Source organism: Nelumbo lutea, chromosome 3, assembly GCF_056320005.1.
Source record: "Nelumbo lutea isolate HS-2025 chromosome 3, American lotus-T2T, whole genome shotgun sequence".
Classification (NCBI taxonomy): domain Eukaryota; kingdom Viridiplantae; phylum Streptophyta; class Magnoliopsida; order Proteales; family Nelumbonaceae; genus Nelumbo; species Nelumbo lutea.
In genome coordinates, this window is record NC_142686.1 from 8,408,482 (window position 1) to 8,425,888 (window position 17,407).

Sequence of the window (17,407 nt, forward strand, 5' to 3'; positions counted from 1 at the left end):
CTATATATAATGTTGAGACATAAGATAAGCTCTCATTTCACAAAATTTGCAAAGAAACATTTCTTTTTATATAAACATTTTTTTTACAAAGTTTCACAAGATTCTGAAATCCATACCTTGCTTCATTTTTTTATAATGGATAATAATGATTTAGTACAGCTTAAAAAAAGATAAAAAAGTGAACCCCTCCACATGCCTTCACATGAGAGCTCAACAGTTAGTAAATCAATAGAGTCAAATAAATTATATAAATCCAGTCCAGTGTAATTTAATTGATTTGAGTTACATTCATTCTCATTTTTCATCAATCCAACAACAGCTTTAACGTCACCTAAAGTCCTAAACAAATGCACCTTTACAAAAAAAAGGAAAAAACTAAAAATGCACAACCTCACAACGTAGAACTGGAATTGAGGAATTCCAAATTACTTGGTGCCCGTTTGAGAGCTGCGCAGCAGCCCATGGCCTTTCGAGGTGGGTCTATAGCTATATGGACAGCTTTAAATTACCGGAGAGCCTAAATCAACTATCGGTCAATTTTCCCAAATGCCTAAATTACCGGACAGCTTTAAATTACTCCAAATGCCTCAAAGCAGCCCAATCAACTTAGCGAACTGTTCAACTCGGCCCGGGATGGCTGGAAGTGGAAGGGCTCAGTGTTGGAGTGCAGTGGCTTTTAGTTGTTTTTTCCTATGTGGGCCTCATATATACAGTCCTTAAGCAATGTTTGGTGAAGGATCCGAAGAGCTCAAGGAAGGACTATCCGCTTCAGTTGGCTACTTGGCTTATCCTGTTATCCAAAGCGTTTCAAAGCATTTAAACCAGCTTAGCTGGATCTTCGTCTCAGCCATCCCAAATGGGCCCTTATTGACAGTTACGTCTGGGCTTCATTACTGGGTTGCACAAAAGCCCGGCCTGATCTGAAAGCCCGTTACTTCATCTAGCATCTAGGTAACAAGGGGTGCGTATTACGCAGTGTACGTACATCAAAAGTAAGCGGATTATAGTGGAGCTCCTTCTCTGGTCTTTCAGACAGGGAGATCTGACTATCTGAGGAAGTCTCCCAATTATTCTCGCATCTTTTATTTCCTTTTTTTTATTTTATTTTGTTTTATGCTTATAAGCATAATTCGAGCTTAACTTCCTTTGGAAATTGAAGTAAACGACTGTGAACAAATCAGAAATGATGCAAAAAAACCCTAGAATTTCCGTCTCACGATCCTTCTCGTTCATTGAATACATTGAAAACCAGATCCATCTCTGCAGCCTGATCTGATCTCCGATCTTCTCGAACTTTAGCAAATGGCAGGCGCCGTATCGGCGCTTTTCCTTCTCGATATCAAAGGCCGCGTCCTAGTGTGGCGTGATTATAGAGGTGACGTCTCAGCTGTACAGGCAGAGCGTTTCTTTACAAAGCTTATTGAGAAAGAGGTGAGCTGATAATTTGCTTGTTCTTTCCATGACTTGGATCTCGAATTTTGTTGATTTGGATGAGATTTGGTATAGATTTGTGTGGTATCCTGAGCTCGTTACATTGATCATGGTGATCGTAGAGTTCACATGGTTTCCGATCATTTTCGAAGACTTCTAATGAAGTTTTTTATTTTCTTTTCTGGTCGGAAATTTCTTATTGGTTTGGTTTGGTTATTCGTAAATGTGAGTTACGTGCGTTTGTCAAGCAATATTCGAGGCTTCTTAGTATAATTGCAATAAATTGTCATTCCAAGGTTCCTTCTATTGATGAATTTGAATATGCAGTTTCAATGTGATCTGCTATTCTTTCTGGACAAAGTATGTAATTTAAATGTTCTTATCCTCACAGTTGGTGGGAGCATCTGAACAATGTTTCATCTCTTAACTTCTGTTTTCTTATTCTTTTTGATCTTCCTCAGGGTGATCCAGAGTCCCAAGATCCAGTTGTGTATGACAATGGCGTCACCTATATGTTCATACAGCACAATAACGTATTCCTGATGACAGCTTCTAGGCAGAACTGCAATGCTGCAAGTCTTCTTCTCTTTTTACACCGTGTAGTTGATGTAAGGTGTTTGTAATTCTGTTAAAATTATGAAAAACGTTTTGCCTCCAAGTGATGTACAAGATTGGAACGCTGTTGTATAACAATGACAGGTCTTTAAGCACTATTTTGAGGAATTAGAAGAGGAGTCGCTGAGAGATAACTTTGTGGTTGTGGTAAGTAGATATCTCTTTTTTATCTCTTTTTCCTTCTTGGTAACCTACATTGGTGAAGAAAAATAAAATTTGAAACATCACCAGTTTAAGATATTTAATAGCATTTAGGTGGACTCATTGTGATGAATTACTGTTTTGGCAGTATGAGTTACTCGATGAAATGATGGACTTTGGTTACCCTCAGTACACTGAAGCAAAAATTCTTAGTGAATTTATCAAGACTGATGCTTACAGGATGGAAGTCACTCAACGACCCCCAATGGCTGTAACAAATGCAGTGTCTTGGCGCAGTGAAGGGATACGATACAAGAAGAATGAAGTGAGTCCTATTTCCATGCAAATGCTATTGGTGCTTTGCTTTTAGGTTCAATGTGTATCTTAAAAATCTTCTCTAATGTTTGATCAGGTGTTCTTGGATGTTGTGGAAAGTGTCAATATACTTGTCAACAGCAATGGGCAGATAATCCGGTCAGATGTTGTTGGAGCATTAAAGATGAGAACATATTTGAGGTGCATTTTTTTTCATCTGCATTTATTTAGAATTTGCATGTTTTATTCTTTCGGGAGATTTATTCCATCACATACTATCCACTTAGAATTTCTCTCCATGTAATTGTTAGAATCCAGTAATCATTGTTACATAAATGTGAAGTGAACTCAGTTTCTGTGTAGGTATTCTCAAATGCAGTGCTAAATGTCTACTATATCAATATAATTGGCCATCTAGGCAAGCATATGATACCAATAACTTATATTATTGATGATAATAGTTGTAACAATTTAATATGATGGTGATCGCAGGGTAGCTAATAAAGAATAAACTTCATTTACACAAGAATAAAGTTCCTGAACTGTATCACTGTTCACTAAGATCATTGGAGATCACTGGACTACTGGAGTGTCTTAGAATTCTTAGGCTTGTCGCTGATTTGTATGAAAAGGGGCCATTTCTTGATGTAATGCTAAAATCTTGGGCTGCATGATAATGTGGATTCAAGTCTTTAAGCAGCCACTTTATGCCTAAAAATGCCAAAGGTTAGGTCTGTTTTCAGTCCACACCTCCCAAGACCTGCATTCTCATAACGGATTAATTGGTTATTTGAAAATAACAAAAAATATCTGATTCTGTATCTAGACCTTTGTCCTGCAAAGAGAGAAGGTGACCAGATCGCCAGAGAGAAAAAACAACCCCCAAAATGATCGGACTCCTCAATCATCCCCCAACAACCAACCCAGAAAAAAACTTAAGCCAACCAACCACACCCAACAATCTTAAAAACAACCCTAAAACAAAAAAACAACACAAGGCCCCTCTAACAAATGAAATATCAGAGTTCAGAAGCAGTATTTAGATTTCGAGTTAAGGGTTGTCTTGGTTTGACAGCAAATGGATTAGCACATTTCTCTTCCACTGGTCATGTTGAGTTGTTGAGGTCTAAAATTAGGATCTAGTTCCTTTTTTTTTTTTTTTTTTTTTTTTTACAGTGGTAGTTTTATAAGTGGCTTTAGGTGGTTAAGCATTGCAGTCTATGGTATATTACTGAACCATGGAATGTTTTTCAGGTCCCCCAGGCTATATCTTCCCAAGTTCTATGGTGGGGAATTTACTGAATTGCACTCATTGGTGAGGTTTATACCTTATTTATTTATATCAAGGGAAAAATATTTTTTTATTCATTTTGGGTTTCTAGTTCAGTCTACTCCTAGAATGTAAGTGTTACATCCATAATCCCTGTTTCCTTAAATTGAAATTCCAGTAATCCTTCAATTGCTAATCTACAGAAAGCAATAGTCCAATAGAAAATGAAGGGGAAGCATAAGAGTATGCATAGTTTTCAAGGCGCCAAGGTGAGGCTAGGCGACAGGGGGCGCCTAGCTGCCTAGGCGATGGATTTTTTTATGTAGAAAGCATAGATCCTAGGGTAGTTCCCTAGGTACCATTACCATATTTCCTTAATAATTATTCATAATTTTCATAAGAAAAGTATAGAGTTCATGTTAAAGTATAGAAAATCAACATATTAATGAGAAGAAGAAGAAAAAGAAGGAAATAACATTCAAAAAATATAAGGTCTGAACCCTTATTTTTGTTATAGGAAAAGAAGAAAAAAAGTAGTAGTAGAAAATGTGTTGATTAGACAAAATTTTAAGTTCTTCCTTACTTATTGGTTCAGGTTTTAAAGTCTTTGAGGGTTCAATACAGCATTTAGCAATGTTTATATTGATTAAACCCTAACAAATAAGAAAATAATAAAAAGAAATTAGTATATAAACACACAAAATGAATATTTTAGTTTAATGGTGCCTATTTTATAATTATAATGTCAAAAAATAAAGAATAAAAAAGTATTTTATAATACATAGCACAAAACTGCTTGGCGATTAGGTGAGGCGAGCCTCAAAGGGCGCCTTGTCGCCTAGGCGTCGCCTTGACAACTATGATAGTATGCAATATAAAAAGGCCTTTACCCAATGTTGGTCACGCCTATCTGTGGTCTTGGGAGGGGTGGATTGGCTATGAATCTAAGCTTTGAATTACACATGCAAACTGCCTTGATTATGAAGACAATCATGGTCAATGAGGTGAATTGATTGAAAAGTTGCCATCTGCTGCCATGTGCAGTTGGTATTGCATGTCATGGTTATTGGTCACTGGCCATTGACAGATCTAAACACAATAATTTATCCACTTGCTACCTTAATGAGGTTAGTGAGATATTGCCCATTAGATGGTTTCACTATATCTGGTTTAGAAAGGGTATTTTGTAGGTAACAGATCCTTACAAGAGTAGTATTTTTTTTTAATGGAAGCCTGTCTGCTGAAAATACTGTGCATCTATGAACATCCTTTCTTTACTTTTCTTGTCATGTATTCTTGATTCAATCATTGCTTACCTGCTCTCTCTCTCTCTTTCTCTCTCTCTCTCAAAAAGAAAAAAAAGATAGTTATGCAATACTATTAGAGCATTAGATTATCTTTAAATGGTTAAAATGGGAAATTTTCACTGTTTTAGGAATAGTCAGGAAAGAGAGTGAGACATTATAAGTTCCTGCCTAAAGCAAGTAAAACTTTTCTTGTTTTTTATTAAGCTGTCTTCTTTCCTTATAGAGTTCATACCTCTGATTCAGTACATCAAGGATCCTATATTCCTATTGCCCTTACCTGACCAGTGGAAGCTGTTGTGGAGGATATTTTCTTTCTAATTACTTCTTTTCTTTATTGTCAAATTTGGCAGTCAGTTAAGCTTGTTAATACTTCAGAAGTGGGTTTAACTGGAAATCTGGAAACTAATCATGCTTCATTTGTGGCAGTGGTATGCCTGAATGTAAGCTTGGCCTAAATGACAGAGTGCTACTGGAGGCTCAAGGTAGATCAACAAAAGGGAAAGCAATTGATCTGGATGATATCAAATTTCACCAGTATGTAGCTGAATTCTTCAGTATTTGTCTTCTGTACTTGTTCTGAAGTAATGATGCAAATTCTACTTAGGTCCAATTCTGGGTTTTGACATTGTCATTTGTCAATACCACTATTTATTCCAATAGCTCCTTTTTTGGTCTAGGTGTGTACGTCTGGCTCGATTTGAAAATGACAGGACAATATCCTTTATACCCCCTGATGGGTCTTTTGATCTGATGACATACAGACTCAGCACTCAGGTTGACTTAATGCTTTATATATCATTTATGGTTTAGTACTGGTTATGGCCATATATATATTTTTTTTTCAGGTCATGTTGTTCCTCCAGGCTCATTTCTTTTTCTTTCAGGTAAAGCCTCTGATCTGGGTGGAGGCTCAGGTGGAGAGGCATTCAAGAAGTCGTGTTGAGCTGATGGTAAAAGCACGGAGCCAGTTCAAGGAGCGTAGGTATATATTTATTGCCTTTTATTTTCTATATCTGTTGAACTGATCTATTACAAGTTGAAGGGGATAGAAGACCTAGGGGCAGTCCAAAAAGGACATAGGTTGAAGTGGTAAAAGATGATTTGATAGCTTGTAATTTAACAATGTATATGGCACTGAACAGAATGGAAAGGTGAAAAAGGATTCATGTAGCCAACTCCATATAGTTAGAACAATGCTTAGGTAATGATGATGATGATGATGATGATGATGATGATGATGGTGATATTGTATCCACTAGTTTTATTGCTCCTAAGAATCAATTTAGAAGACTGGGAAGGGTAACTTTTAGAATGTTTTGATTTAACAAGATGTTGGTTTTACAGCACTGCAACAAATGTTGAAATTGAGTTGCCTGTGCCATCTGATGCTACCAATCCCAATGTGCGAACTTCCATGGGATCTGCTTCATATGCACCTGAAAATGATGCATTGATATGGAAAATAAAATCCTTTCCTGGGGGCAAGGTAAGAGCTAGCTTTAAGCTCCTTTTCCACCATCCAATAGATGCCCAGAAATTCTTCCTATTTTGTTGTCAAATGACCATAAATTTTGAATGAGCTTGTAATTTAATAATGCACATACTACTGTGTTTGAAACTAAATTTTGTAGGAGTATATGTTGAGGGCGGAATTTGGTCTTCCCAGTATAATTTCTGAAGATGCAGCTCCTGAGAGAAAAGCTCCTATTCGTGTGAAATTTGAGATACCGTATTTTACTGTCTCTGGAATACAGGTACCCTTCTAACTGGAGTGTTTTCTCTCTTGAAATGTGTTAGAAAATGTCAACCTATTCAGGGACCTCACCTAACAGCTTAAGCTTTTAGGTTGAACGGTTCTTTGAGATGGTATCAGAGCTATTTTCACCAAGTGGTTTAGTGTTCGATCCTCATTACCCCCACTATAATTAATTAAGTTTCAGCACAAGGTATGGGTGGGCCTGTGCTTATTCGCACTTCAAGCCCAATGGGCTTTCGTGTGAGGGGGCGTGTTAGAAAATATCAACCTATTCAAGGACCTCACCTAACAGCTTAAGCTTTTAGGTTGATTTTCTTTGAGAAAATGGAATTTTGCATAATTGCTGTTTTGTGGATTTCCAGTGTTTCACATTCAAGTTAGTTAAAATGTTTTGTTGTATTTATTTTAAAGACATGGAGAAAAAGGTTTTCTCAGATAGTCCATCTTAGGATAACAGTACAATCAACCATGTCATCTTTATTCCCACCCTACCCTACCCCTTGTGACATACTCCCTTCTAAATAACAACCATGGATAATTCTCATTAAAAAAAAACAACCATGTGTTTTCTTCATTTTTTTTTGAATAATAACAAGATAAATCTCTATTTAAGCCATTTAACATAGATGTTTGGGATGAAATTCCCTTATAAGTTGCCAGGTGCCAACCAGCTGGTTGGTAAGGTCTCCTGCTGGTTGTAGCGGAGACTTGGGATCGAATCCCACCTGCATCTGGGTTGGGGGATGGATTGTCTGAGATGCTTGTATGTTGGGTGGCATTTGAAAAGTTTCAGGAAAAAAATCTCTTGTTTTCCACTTCCTAGGAACAGAAAAAACTGTGGATTTTTTTTTTTTGAAAACCCCACCTTGGTTGATGTCATTCCACTAGTTTGCAATTGAAAATTGTTTCTTGGGTATGTATACTTCTGTTTTCATGTGGGTAAGTTTTTTTTTTTTTAATGAATTTTTCATGTGGGTAAGTTGATGATGTAAGTAGGTGCATCTTACTTATTATTCTTTGTCTTACTTCAGATTGAGATAGGATTAGCTGAACACATTAGCTAGCAATTCAGCGGTCTGTGGAACCAGTAATAACACTCCACACCAGTCACAAAATACATGGGGCCCACAATCATTCAACCTCTCAGTGTGGGCCCCATGTATTTTATCACTGGTGTGGAGTGCTATCATTGGTTCTACAGCCTGCTACACAGATAAAGTGTTACAGCGAATCCTAATTCCTTAAAGATTAGATAGATGAAAATGGATGACTTACCCTTCAGCTGCTTTGTTCCTTAATTGGGTCCTTGAGTAGTCCACCAACGTTTTGGATTTACACCATAGACTTGTAATGGCCTGTTTGCGATACAACCTTGCTGCCAGTTCAGAGCATCTAATAAGCAGGTTGTCTCTCCTTAAAATGCTAATGGTTTGAGTGGCCAGTAATTAAAGGTCCAAGCTAATTAAAGCATTCATTTTGTTTGACTCCATGTTATACCTGTGCTAATCTTCATCTATGTTCTTTGAGATATAATATTCCTAAGCTGCATTGAAACATTTATTTTACTTTTGGTCTCATCAAGTCAATATGAATCAATGTATTTATTCTTTAAAAATGGAATATTCAAGTTGTTTTCTCATCCTCTTGTGATAATCAAGATGACCATTCTCTAAACTGCTTTGACCAAAAAAGTTGGGATTGTGTAGGTACGTTACCTTAAGATCATTGAGAAAAGTGGATACCAGGCCCTTCCATGGGTCAGATACATCACAATGGCCGGTGAATATGAACTGAGACTTATTTAAAAGCCACTCGAACCAGCACTGCTAACGACCACGTGATATATTTTACGGGCTCCAATATTCTAGAACTCAAAGCTACTATAAAGGAGCCTAGTGTGAAATGGTTGTTCCTTCCAAAACCGTGGTAAGTTTTAGCTTTTGTAGTCTTTTATCTCTTCCCCCTTCATCTCTGTTTTTGTTCTACAGTCGTTTGTAAGGGTCCATGGTCACCCAAAAATGTTTGTCTATTCATTTTTTTTTGTGAGAATTAAGAATCATTTATTGGGCATTGGATGGTAGCGGCTGGTCCATGATTATGATATTGAATGTAGGTGGCCTCTCCACAAGATGCATTAGAAACTAGAAAGTTCCTTTATTATTCATGTTCTTCCCTATTGCTTAAAATATGGAATTTGTGTCAAAATTCGATAAAACTATATGAGATGTTCAAGTTTAGTTCTTTTCTCTATAATATGAACTGCATTAAATTTTATCCTTTAGTGCTAGGCTGATACGGGGTTTAACAATGGCTGCAGGGCCTAACTTTTCCTGATTTTTAAAGGAAGAGAGAAAGAATAGATTAGAAGGAATTTAAGTTTGATACATCTAAAGTATCTAGGTTGAAGCATTTACAAATCAGAGTTAAATTAGCATCTAGACCATTTGATCCTTGGCATTTGAAACATGCAATGTTGCCATAAGAATGCACTCTGGACGGAATTTTGAATATTCTATAATAATCAAGGCATATTGAAATGCTTCAACCAAGCAAATAGTATTTGTACAAGTACAATTTTGGTAGTTTGAAATGCTTCAACCTGGCAATGGTTAGGAATGGCAACAAGGTGGGGTGGGAATGGGAAGCTATTCACCATCCCCATCCCCATGAAAATCCTATCCTCTTCCCCGTCTCCGTCCGTACCCCATTAGCGGGGACAAGGTTATCTCCATCCCTGTTCCCATGGGGATTCCCACTTTCCATGATTTTTTATGATATCAATTATTTTGTTTTTATTTTTTATTTCATTTAAAAATTTAAAAATAAAATAGTTAAAATTTATAATCCCATCAAATAAGATCCAAATATATTTGACAATATTCAATTATATTCTTAAAAATATTAATATACATGTGTATATGCATATATGCATATATACATATGTGGGAATTGGGGGCCCTGCATAAGGCTAGCCACTACCACATATTGCCATTTATTTCATTTAAGATAATCACTTCATTTAATCCTAATTGGAAATACTAATACCTTGATAACATATTTTATGTTTTTTGAATATTTTATTCTTTATCTCTTCTTTGCTGTTTGCCACCCATATATAGCTTGTTGCCTATAAAAGATCTATTATAAGTCATAATAAACTAGTAATTTCAAACATCTTTTTTTTTTTTATTCTGACTTTTGTACTTAAAGAACCAAAAAAAATGTCAACAAATAAATACTAATAAAACATAGGATGAACACATGTAATGAAAGTTGAATTAAGATCTAAGATTAAGAAGTTCTACAAGATTTTAAGGGATGGGAAGAAGGTTGGGTTGGGCCCAACCTGAAGTTGACTTTGAGTTGGGTTGGGTTGGGTTAGGGTTAAAGGAATTTTGTTAGGGTTAGGATTGGGTAGGTCGGGTTGGGTTAGGGTTAGGGTTAAGGTTGGGGGTTTAGAACTTAGGGTTGGGTTAGGGTTGGCCTCAATCCGATCTAACCCGGCCCAACTTACAGCCCTAGCACTGCGGGGTGGGGAGTACTTTCCTGTCCCTGCCAATGGGGATGAAAATTTTCTTATCCCCATCCTTACAAGGGATCAGGGAAATGGGAAAGTTGCCATTCTTAGCATTGGTTCTTTATGTAACATCTGCTCCTGATGTCAAACCATTTTCTCAGGACTGAATAAACTTTGTACTCTTCAAAGGCATGTAATGCCAAACAATAGTGTGATGTACCATCGACCACTTCTTACCTTCCCTTCTAATATGAATACCCCACTTTATTAAGAACAAATATTAAAATATTGATACTGTGTATATAGTTGATACTTTGTTTTTTCTTTTTTTATTTTATAATAATGAGATAGTTCTAGAGAGTAGGTTTGGAACCCTTTAAAAGTTTTCAAAATATTTGTATATCAACATATCCAAATGTATCTAGATAAACTGGTATCAATAGGAGGGGTGTTGTATTATATGGAAACTTTAATCCCTGATTAAGAGTTGAAAATCTACCCTATGGCAACTGGACCAAGACTGCGAAATAAATTGTCACAGAGCTTTGATGAAGGGTCGGCTATCTCTAGGCTGCTGATACTCATGAGCAGTGATTAAAGTAAAAAAAATATAAAGGTCGTCAAGTATATGGTCGTTGCGACCTAATTAAACCAGAAAGAGGAAAAAACTACTGCAAATTATTGTGGCGACCATTCACTAGTTATGAAAGAGTTTCAAGTATCCAATTATTCACTTTGGGCTTTCTTTCCGGGAAGCTGGCGGCTGGCAAGAAAGAGAAAAAGGACGTTTCCAAGTAAATACAAGAACACAAAACGGTCACAACTTATTACAATTCACAAACTTACAACTTGAAAAAAAAAAACACGAACAGTCGCATCTTACAAACACAACGGCCACAACTTACAAGCACATGATAGTCCCAACTTACAATTCACAAACACATCAATTGAAAGGTCCGAAACAACAGAAAAGGAAAGCAAGTCAGATAAGAGCTAATCCTACAGACAACCTACGAAGCTCTTAAACTCGGCCCATTCTCCTGTTGCTTTGCTGAAATTTTGGATAACCTCTCCAATAAGATTTCAAAATTCTCCTCCCGATCCAACATGCTAATCCTGACGTATGTTTTGTTCACTCCGAAGTGCTTCCCGCTTCTCGTTAGGATCTTATGGGCCCTTAGAAAACCCTCGCTGTCCTTTATCTCCTCCTTAAACTTCAGCCAAGCAAAAGCTGTAGTAGAAAAAGCTCAAATCATGATACGTTATTAACAAAATCTTCTCTCCACCTCCTCACCATTTTATTAGTACAAGTAATCAAGCAGGTGATGATGAAACTAAAAAGTAGAGAGAGATTTCGTTACCGGGATGTGCTTCCGTGAATTCTCCGGCAAAGTTGCAGAACTCCTTGGGGTACTCCGGCAAAGTAAAAAGGTCATTTCCTCTAATATTGTTTCTCAGACGCTCCCATCTATTGATCATGAGGCGTCTGAAATTGTCAAAGAAGTTCACTGAGCCTTGGGACCCCAATAGTTTGCAACTATCAGATACGGCTCTCAGAAGCTTTGCCGCCCGAACCTGTGAGTCCTTGGACACACCTATTGTGTTGAGCTCAATGAACTTGGTCATCTTCTTAGCTACCTCCTTGTCCTTGACAAGTGCCCACCTGAAAAACAAGAAGATCAAACCAAACAGTTGGTTAAATTTACTTTTAAGGCACTAACTCAGTACCCCACACCTACAGCTACAATTTATATACAAATTAAGACCAGGGAATGATATGGGGCTCACCCAATGCGTGATCCAGCATGTCCAGTGCTTTTGGAGACTGTGAATAGCATGAGATCATGATCTGCCTGAATTGTAATTGGTGTGTATTGTGGCCAGTAGTAAGCTAGGTCATAGACCACCTTTCCTCCCCTCCGGTTAATCACAGTTTTCCTGGTGAACCCATCGGGGTTATTTGGGGAGGTAACGAGTTCTATGTAAGGTTTATCTCCGTCGAAGCCATGTGCGTCACCGGCCCATCTGTAGAGTCTGGACCTCAAGAATTCTGTCAATGTCGGATACGACTGCAAGTGACGAACAATTCAAGACAACAGGACGGATGGAGTTAGCAGCGGAAATCAATAACAATAAGCAACATTGTTTTTTTCTCCCTTTTGCTTTTTTTCCTGATCCATCCGACATTATTAATAAATTCATCTTATAAATACATGACCATTAATGATGTTATTTTGATTTCTACTAATAATAATCTACAACATAATCACGTTACCCTGTAATAACAATTATACTTCGTCGTATTAATCCATCATTAATTAAGGGCTCGAAGGACCATACTAATCTCAAATGTCAGAACCCAACCCAATCTCACTGGGTTAGGTTTTAGGTTGGGAATTCCACGATTCAAAATTTCAAATTGGATCAGGGTTGACCTCATCCCAACCTAAATTGGCCGCCCGCAGAGTACACCTCTGTGAACAACCGTCAACGAATCTACGTCTTTCTTTTATTGATTCACATTCTCGTGGCTTGACTGGCTTCTTTAAAGATTTCCAGGTACTATAACTCTATACAAATTTCAAGGGTTAAGCTCTATATTACTTGTTTGTATAATAAAATTCTCGTCACGTAAAAATATCATTAATGTTTTTAGACTGAACAGTAAAAAAATCTAGTTATAAAGTGATGAATGATGACTTGACTGACCTAAGCACAGTCTGACTATCAAACAAACCCTAATCACGGTCTGTCTGTTAACGTTGCAGCTCCATTTCAGGAAGACAGGAACATCTCGGGTACCAATGTACTGTTCCCACTGTGTGGCTGCAATTTGTTGTGTGAGGTGGGTGTGAAAAAGTATTATTTGAGTAGGAAGTCTGGATAATCAGATTCATCGGGCTCTCTTCACTGAGTCCGGATCACCTGCCAACTAAATACGTTCCCATATTCTATTATCATCATCTAATACCGTACATTTCATACATAGTAGGTCCTATTTTCATGATGGGCCTTGATGGTGACGTCCGTCGTCCGAATTGTAGTCTATAGAAACATCTTCAGTAACGGACTTGGCCCCAAGTCCCTTGAAAGGGGGCACCAGAGAGGGTGAGAACCCCGTTGTGTACCACAAGACGCTATCCATGAGTTAAGTTGTTTGGGAATGCAGCCCTAATTGGACCATAAATTCCATCCACATAGTGAGATGTGTGGTATCAGATGAAGTTGATATAATGTCCAAATATGTTTTATTGGCAGAAGACCTGACTTTCTTTTCACAATAGTTGAGATCTAGTCCCAACATCCATAATAGCTGAAAATCAGGAGATCTTCCATAAAGGGGCTGTGATCTGCTACCAATAGAATGCTTTCAACACTGTTCCAACAGACATTGTGAACACCTCCTCAATTCTCATTCAAGGGGAGATGTTTCCAATGTGAAACTGCAATGGCTGTTGGGACATTGTATTGGTAATCGATCCAAAATTGTCATAAAAGACAAAGAATGTCTCCCATGAATCTAGATCTTCTTCTAACATGATCTAATACCACACATCTCATGGCGGATCCCAGTCTGATGGTGAGATGTGCGATGTAAGGTGATATTAGAGGGCGTTGAGAATTGTTTTGTTGGCAGTAGATCCCAAGGTCCCAACTAGTTTCCAATGGCCATCCGCTATTGTAACTAGATCCGAACTCTTGCATGCTTTTGATTGTTTTTTGTTGGGATCAGATCTAATTTTATGGTCCCAAGGTCCCATAAGCCATTGTAACCGTACTTAGGGAACATCGTGGCGAGATGTTCTGATGTACGGCTGGCAACAGATCCGGACTCTGAAGATGATCATACACAATCATACTACGTTTCATCCTTTCTCCCCGAAATGGAAAAGGCAAGGAGGGGAGTGAGTTATCATGCGGCCCTAACCACGGAATCATCGTCAGCTTAAATTAAGATGATTAAGATTCAACTGTTTCGGAAACCGTGTATCATTAATCAATAATCACTGCGAGTGCAAGGAGAACTCACGGAGTAGTAAGGAGCGGCGGAAACGACGCTCATAGGCTCATCTGCATCCGGAGAAGATAGAGCGTAGAGCGCAGCCTGAAAGAGCTGCGTCGAACCGGTACCCACCACAATGTGACGATCTTCGGTAACAGCATTCCCCACCAACCGATGCAGTCGCCTGACCTCTTCCGCCAACTCTGGCTCCAGAAACCAACACAGACTTGTGATATCGGAGAAGTAGCTCAACGATTGCCAACCCGTGATCACCACCGCACAGTTGTCTCCCATCCTTCGCCAGTATGACTCGAACATCTTCGGATCGCCACTGTTGTTAACAGTAATTAATTTAACCAGTTAAATAGCAATCACATTATCATACTCTACTTAAAAAATGGAAGCAAATTAAAACGCCTTTTTCCTACAAACAAGTTACGAACTTACTGGTCAAGGTTGATGACAGAGTCCGAGGGGAGCTTCTTGGTTACGCCGTTCTCCTTCGCTTCGATACAAGAATGAGAAGAGGAAGAAGAGGAAGAAGAGTGTCCGTTAATTGCTGCCTGTTTTGTACCGCACATTTTCTTTTGTTTCTTCTCTGCAAACGAAGATTAACTATGCCTCTCAAGCTCTGATACAGGGAATAACAGGGAACTGAAGGATCTTCACGTTTCAGTCACCCAACCATCAACCATGGACGGTATATATAATATATCCTGATCTGCTGCATTTTTTCGGGTTTATAAACATGCCTACCTGAAGCACTCTCCAAATTAAATCGTGACGATACATGCATGCACGAAGAAACGTTGAATTTGGGATTCTTTAATGGATTGGCGCTACAGGAAGTTAGAGAGGTAAAAGTAGAACGGATAAGAGAAAAATAAATTAGATTCAGATTCAGATTCCACTCTCATATATTACAACGATTTAATTAATTATCTTTATGAGAAATGCGAATGCCAATAAACAACGACTTTAATGCAGTTCTTAGGAAATACTACGCCCTAAGGAACAATGCGGGGATTCATCATTCATGGCAAAGCATCCAAGAATCATTTGAACTCGTAATAACTTCCTTCTTCACTAATTTTTGTAGGTTTACTTGTCGGGGAAAATTAATATGGTAAGAAATAAGGTTTATTTATTTATTTATTTTTTTTATAGAAAAAGGTGAGCTATACAAACATGGGGTAATAAATAAAATTAAAATCACATATCCTAAATTCATTATTATGATTATTTCAATTCTTCTTGTATGTATGTACATAGTATATATTGTTTCCAAATTAAATATAAGGATTCAAATTTCAACCTAAATTCATTTCCCCCTTTGTTTGGAAAATCAAGAAACATATCTATTATTTTAATTACAAAATCCGAGGAAGAATGCATTAAATGCTGCATTAATTTCCAATACTTTTCGCACAAATAATCTTGTTAGAATGACGATACTGCAACTATCCAAAAAAACAAAAGAATGCCGTTACAGGGTTAAATATGTTTTGATTTTATACAAAATTAAAAATAAAGAAAAGAACAAATTACTTTTTTTTATCTTTAATGGAGCTCTCTTCTCAACAACATTGATTACAATCAACAGATTCTATAGATTTTTTTTTATTCAGAAAATTAATTTATTTCATATGTTTTAATTATAAATGAAAATATACTCCCCCCCTTTTCACATTGTTCCTTGTGTGTTAGATTTGAATTATTCCTTAATGGCTGAAGTTAAAGCTGAATTGATTATCATAATTTTTGAATATTTTATCATTTAATTATAACTATTACAAAATAATAAGTCATTCAGTTCAGCCAATTCAGCTAGTATCCAACCATTCATGAGTCTTACGTTTTCTATGAAATGATTCTAACATCCTCTACTGAATTCACATGGGCGACCCACAGAGCACACTCACACAGCACAACTCCAGGTGTTCTCAATACACACTGTGATGTGTATGGCACCTGTGGGGAGCCAATCTGAACTCTCCTCTACTGGCAGATAACTCTATCCTTATCTCATACCTAATTCCTAGTATCTCTACATCAGCCTGGCTAGAGATCACAATATTATTCTCTTACCTATCTGTATGTCTTATTTTCGGAGACTCTACTCAACCAATCACATCCAATCAAGGTTGAAAATATCGATAGACATAATAAGAAAAAAATTGCGTATCTCGAGTATCAGTGACCTAATATAGCAATAGGATATACACAATACAATATGTACTAAATATATCCCGTTTCTTAGGTTCCACCAAGGCCTTAGGTTTCACCAAGGCCAACTGAAGGAAAAACCCCAGAGAAATCAAAGCAAAACTTATCTCAATGGCTGCTTGTGTTCATAAAAATGATGAACGAAGATTTGGTCCGACCTCTTTATTATGAGACACGTGGTAGAAACGATAGCTCGGCAAAAGGGGCCAAGCCTAGGCGGGAACAAGGGGACACACTTCGCCGAACTAACCCACCTTGTAACAGCTCGGGATAGACTTCGCCGAACTGCCACCTTGTAACAGCTCGGGATAGACTTTGCCGAACTACCTTGTAACAGCTCGGGACAGACTTCGCCGAACTAACCCACCTTGTAACAGCTCGGGATAGACTTCGCCGAACTGCCACCTTGTAACAGCTCGGGATAGACTTCGTTGAACTACCTTGTAACAGCTCGGGATACACTTCACCGAACTAACCCACCTTGTAACAGCTCGGGATACACTTCGCCGAACTGACCCACCTTGTAACAGCTCGGGACACATCATCTTCTGGGCACCAAAGCCAAACAAGTCGTACCATGCCTAACACCAGGGAAGTCCGTGCCCGAGGGCGCCACGCCTGACTGACTTGGGATCTGACGTTTGGCAGCAGCACTCTAAACGGCCACCTGCCACCGCCACTGACGCCGCCATCTCCAGTTAGACGATTAGGCAGTGACGGTTCTGTCTCAGCAGAAGGGACGACGGCCGAGTTAACAAGCGCAAGAATAATCATACCCGATCTGACAAGGGCCTCGGGATGAGTACACGAAGTGACTATAAGAGCC

At 38.0% G+C, this 17,407-nt stretch overlaps 2 protein-coding genes across 2 annotated transcripts; one reads left to right on the forward strand and one right to left on the reverse strand.

The window, feature by feature from the left end:
* The first annotated feature begins 732 nt into the window (after nt 1–732).
* Nucleotides 733–9,072, forward strand: LOC148862740 (AP-1 complex subunit mu-2). Its single transcript, XM_088979516.1, has 11 exons — nt 733–1,431; nt 1,893–2,039; nt 2,131–2,193; nt 2,336–2,512; nt 2,600–2,703; nt 5,506–5,613; nt 5,757–5,853; nt 5,964–6,061; nt 6,424–6,565; nt 6,711–6,833; nt 8,542–9,072. Exons 1-11 carry the CDS (start codon nt 1,303–1,305, stop codon nt 8,638–8,640), a joined length of 1,287 nt encoding a protein of 428 aa, XP_088835642.1. The 5' UTR covers nt 733–1,302; the 3' UTR covers nt 8,641–9,072.
* A 2,075-nt stretch (nt 9,073–11,147) lies between these two features.
* LOC148862741 (L-tryptophan--pyruvate aminotransferase 1-like) lies at nt 11,148–15,155 on the reverse strand. The gene is made up of 5 exons (XM_088979517.1): nt 14,803–15,155; nt 14,383–14,686; nt 12,141–12,421; nt 11,714–12,015; nt 11,148–11,583 (listed from the first exon to the last, which is right to left on the reverse strand). The coding sequence occupies exons 1-5, from the start codon at nt 14,934–14,936 to the stop codon at nt 11,363–11,365; spliced, it is 1,242 nt and encodes a 413-aa protein (XP_088835643.1). The 5' UTR covers nt 14,937–15,155; the 3' UTR covers nt 11,148–11,362.
* Between the last annotated feature and the right edge of the window lie 2,252 nt (nt 15,156–17,407).

Excerpts from the sequence above, each read along its gene's own strand:
- LOC148862740 (XM_088979516.1), top strand. The coding sequence starts at position 1,303 with ATGGCAGGCGCCGTATCGGCGCTTTTCCTTCTCGATATCAAAGGCCGC. Across the intron at positions 2,513-2,599 it reads TACGATACAAGAAGAATGAA|GTGTTCTTGGATGTTGTGGA; the intron begins GTGAGTCCTATT and ends ATGTTTGATCAG. Across the intron at positions 5,854-5,963 it reads CATACAGACTCAGCACTCAG|GTAAAGCCTCTGATCTGGGT; the intron begins GTTGACTTAATG and ends TTTTTCTTTCAG.
- LOC148862741 (XM_088979517.1), bottom strand. The coding sequence starts at position 14,936 with ATGTGCGGTACAAAACAGGCAGCAATTAACGGACACTCTTCTTCCTCT. Across the intron at positions 12,016-12,140 it reads CATGCTGGATCACGCATTGG|GTGGGCACTTGTCAAGGACA; the intron begins GTGAGCCCCATA and ends CTTGTTTTTCAG. Across the intron at positions 11,584-11,713 it reads ATTCACGGAAGCACATCCCG|CTTTTGCTTGGCTGAAGTTT; the intron begins GTAACGAAATCT and ends TTTCTACTACAG.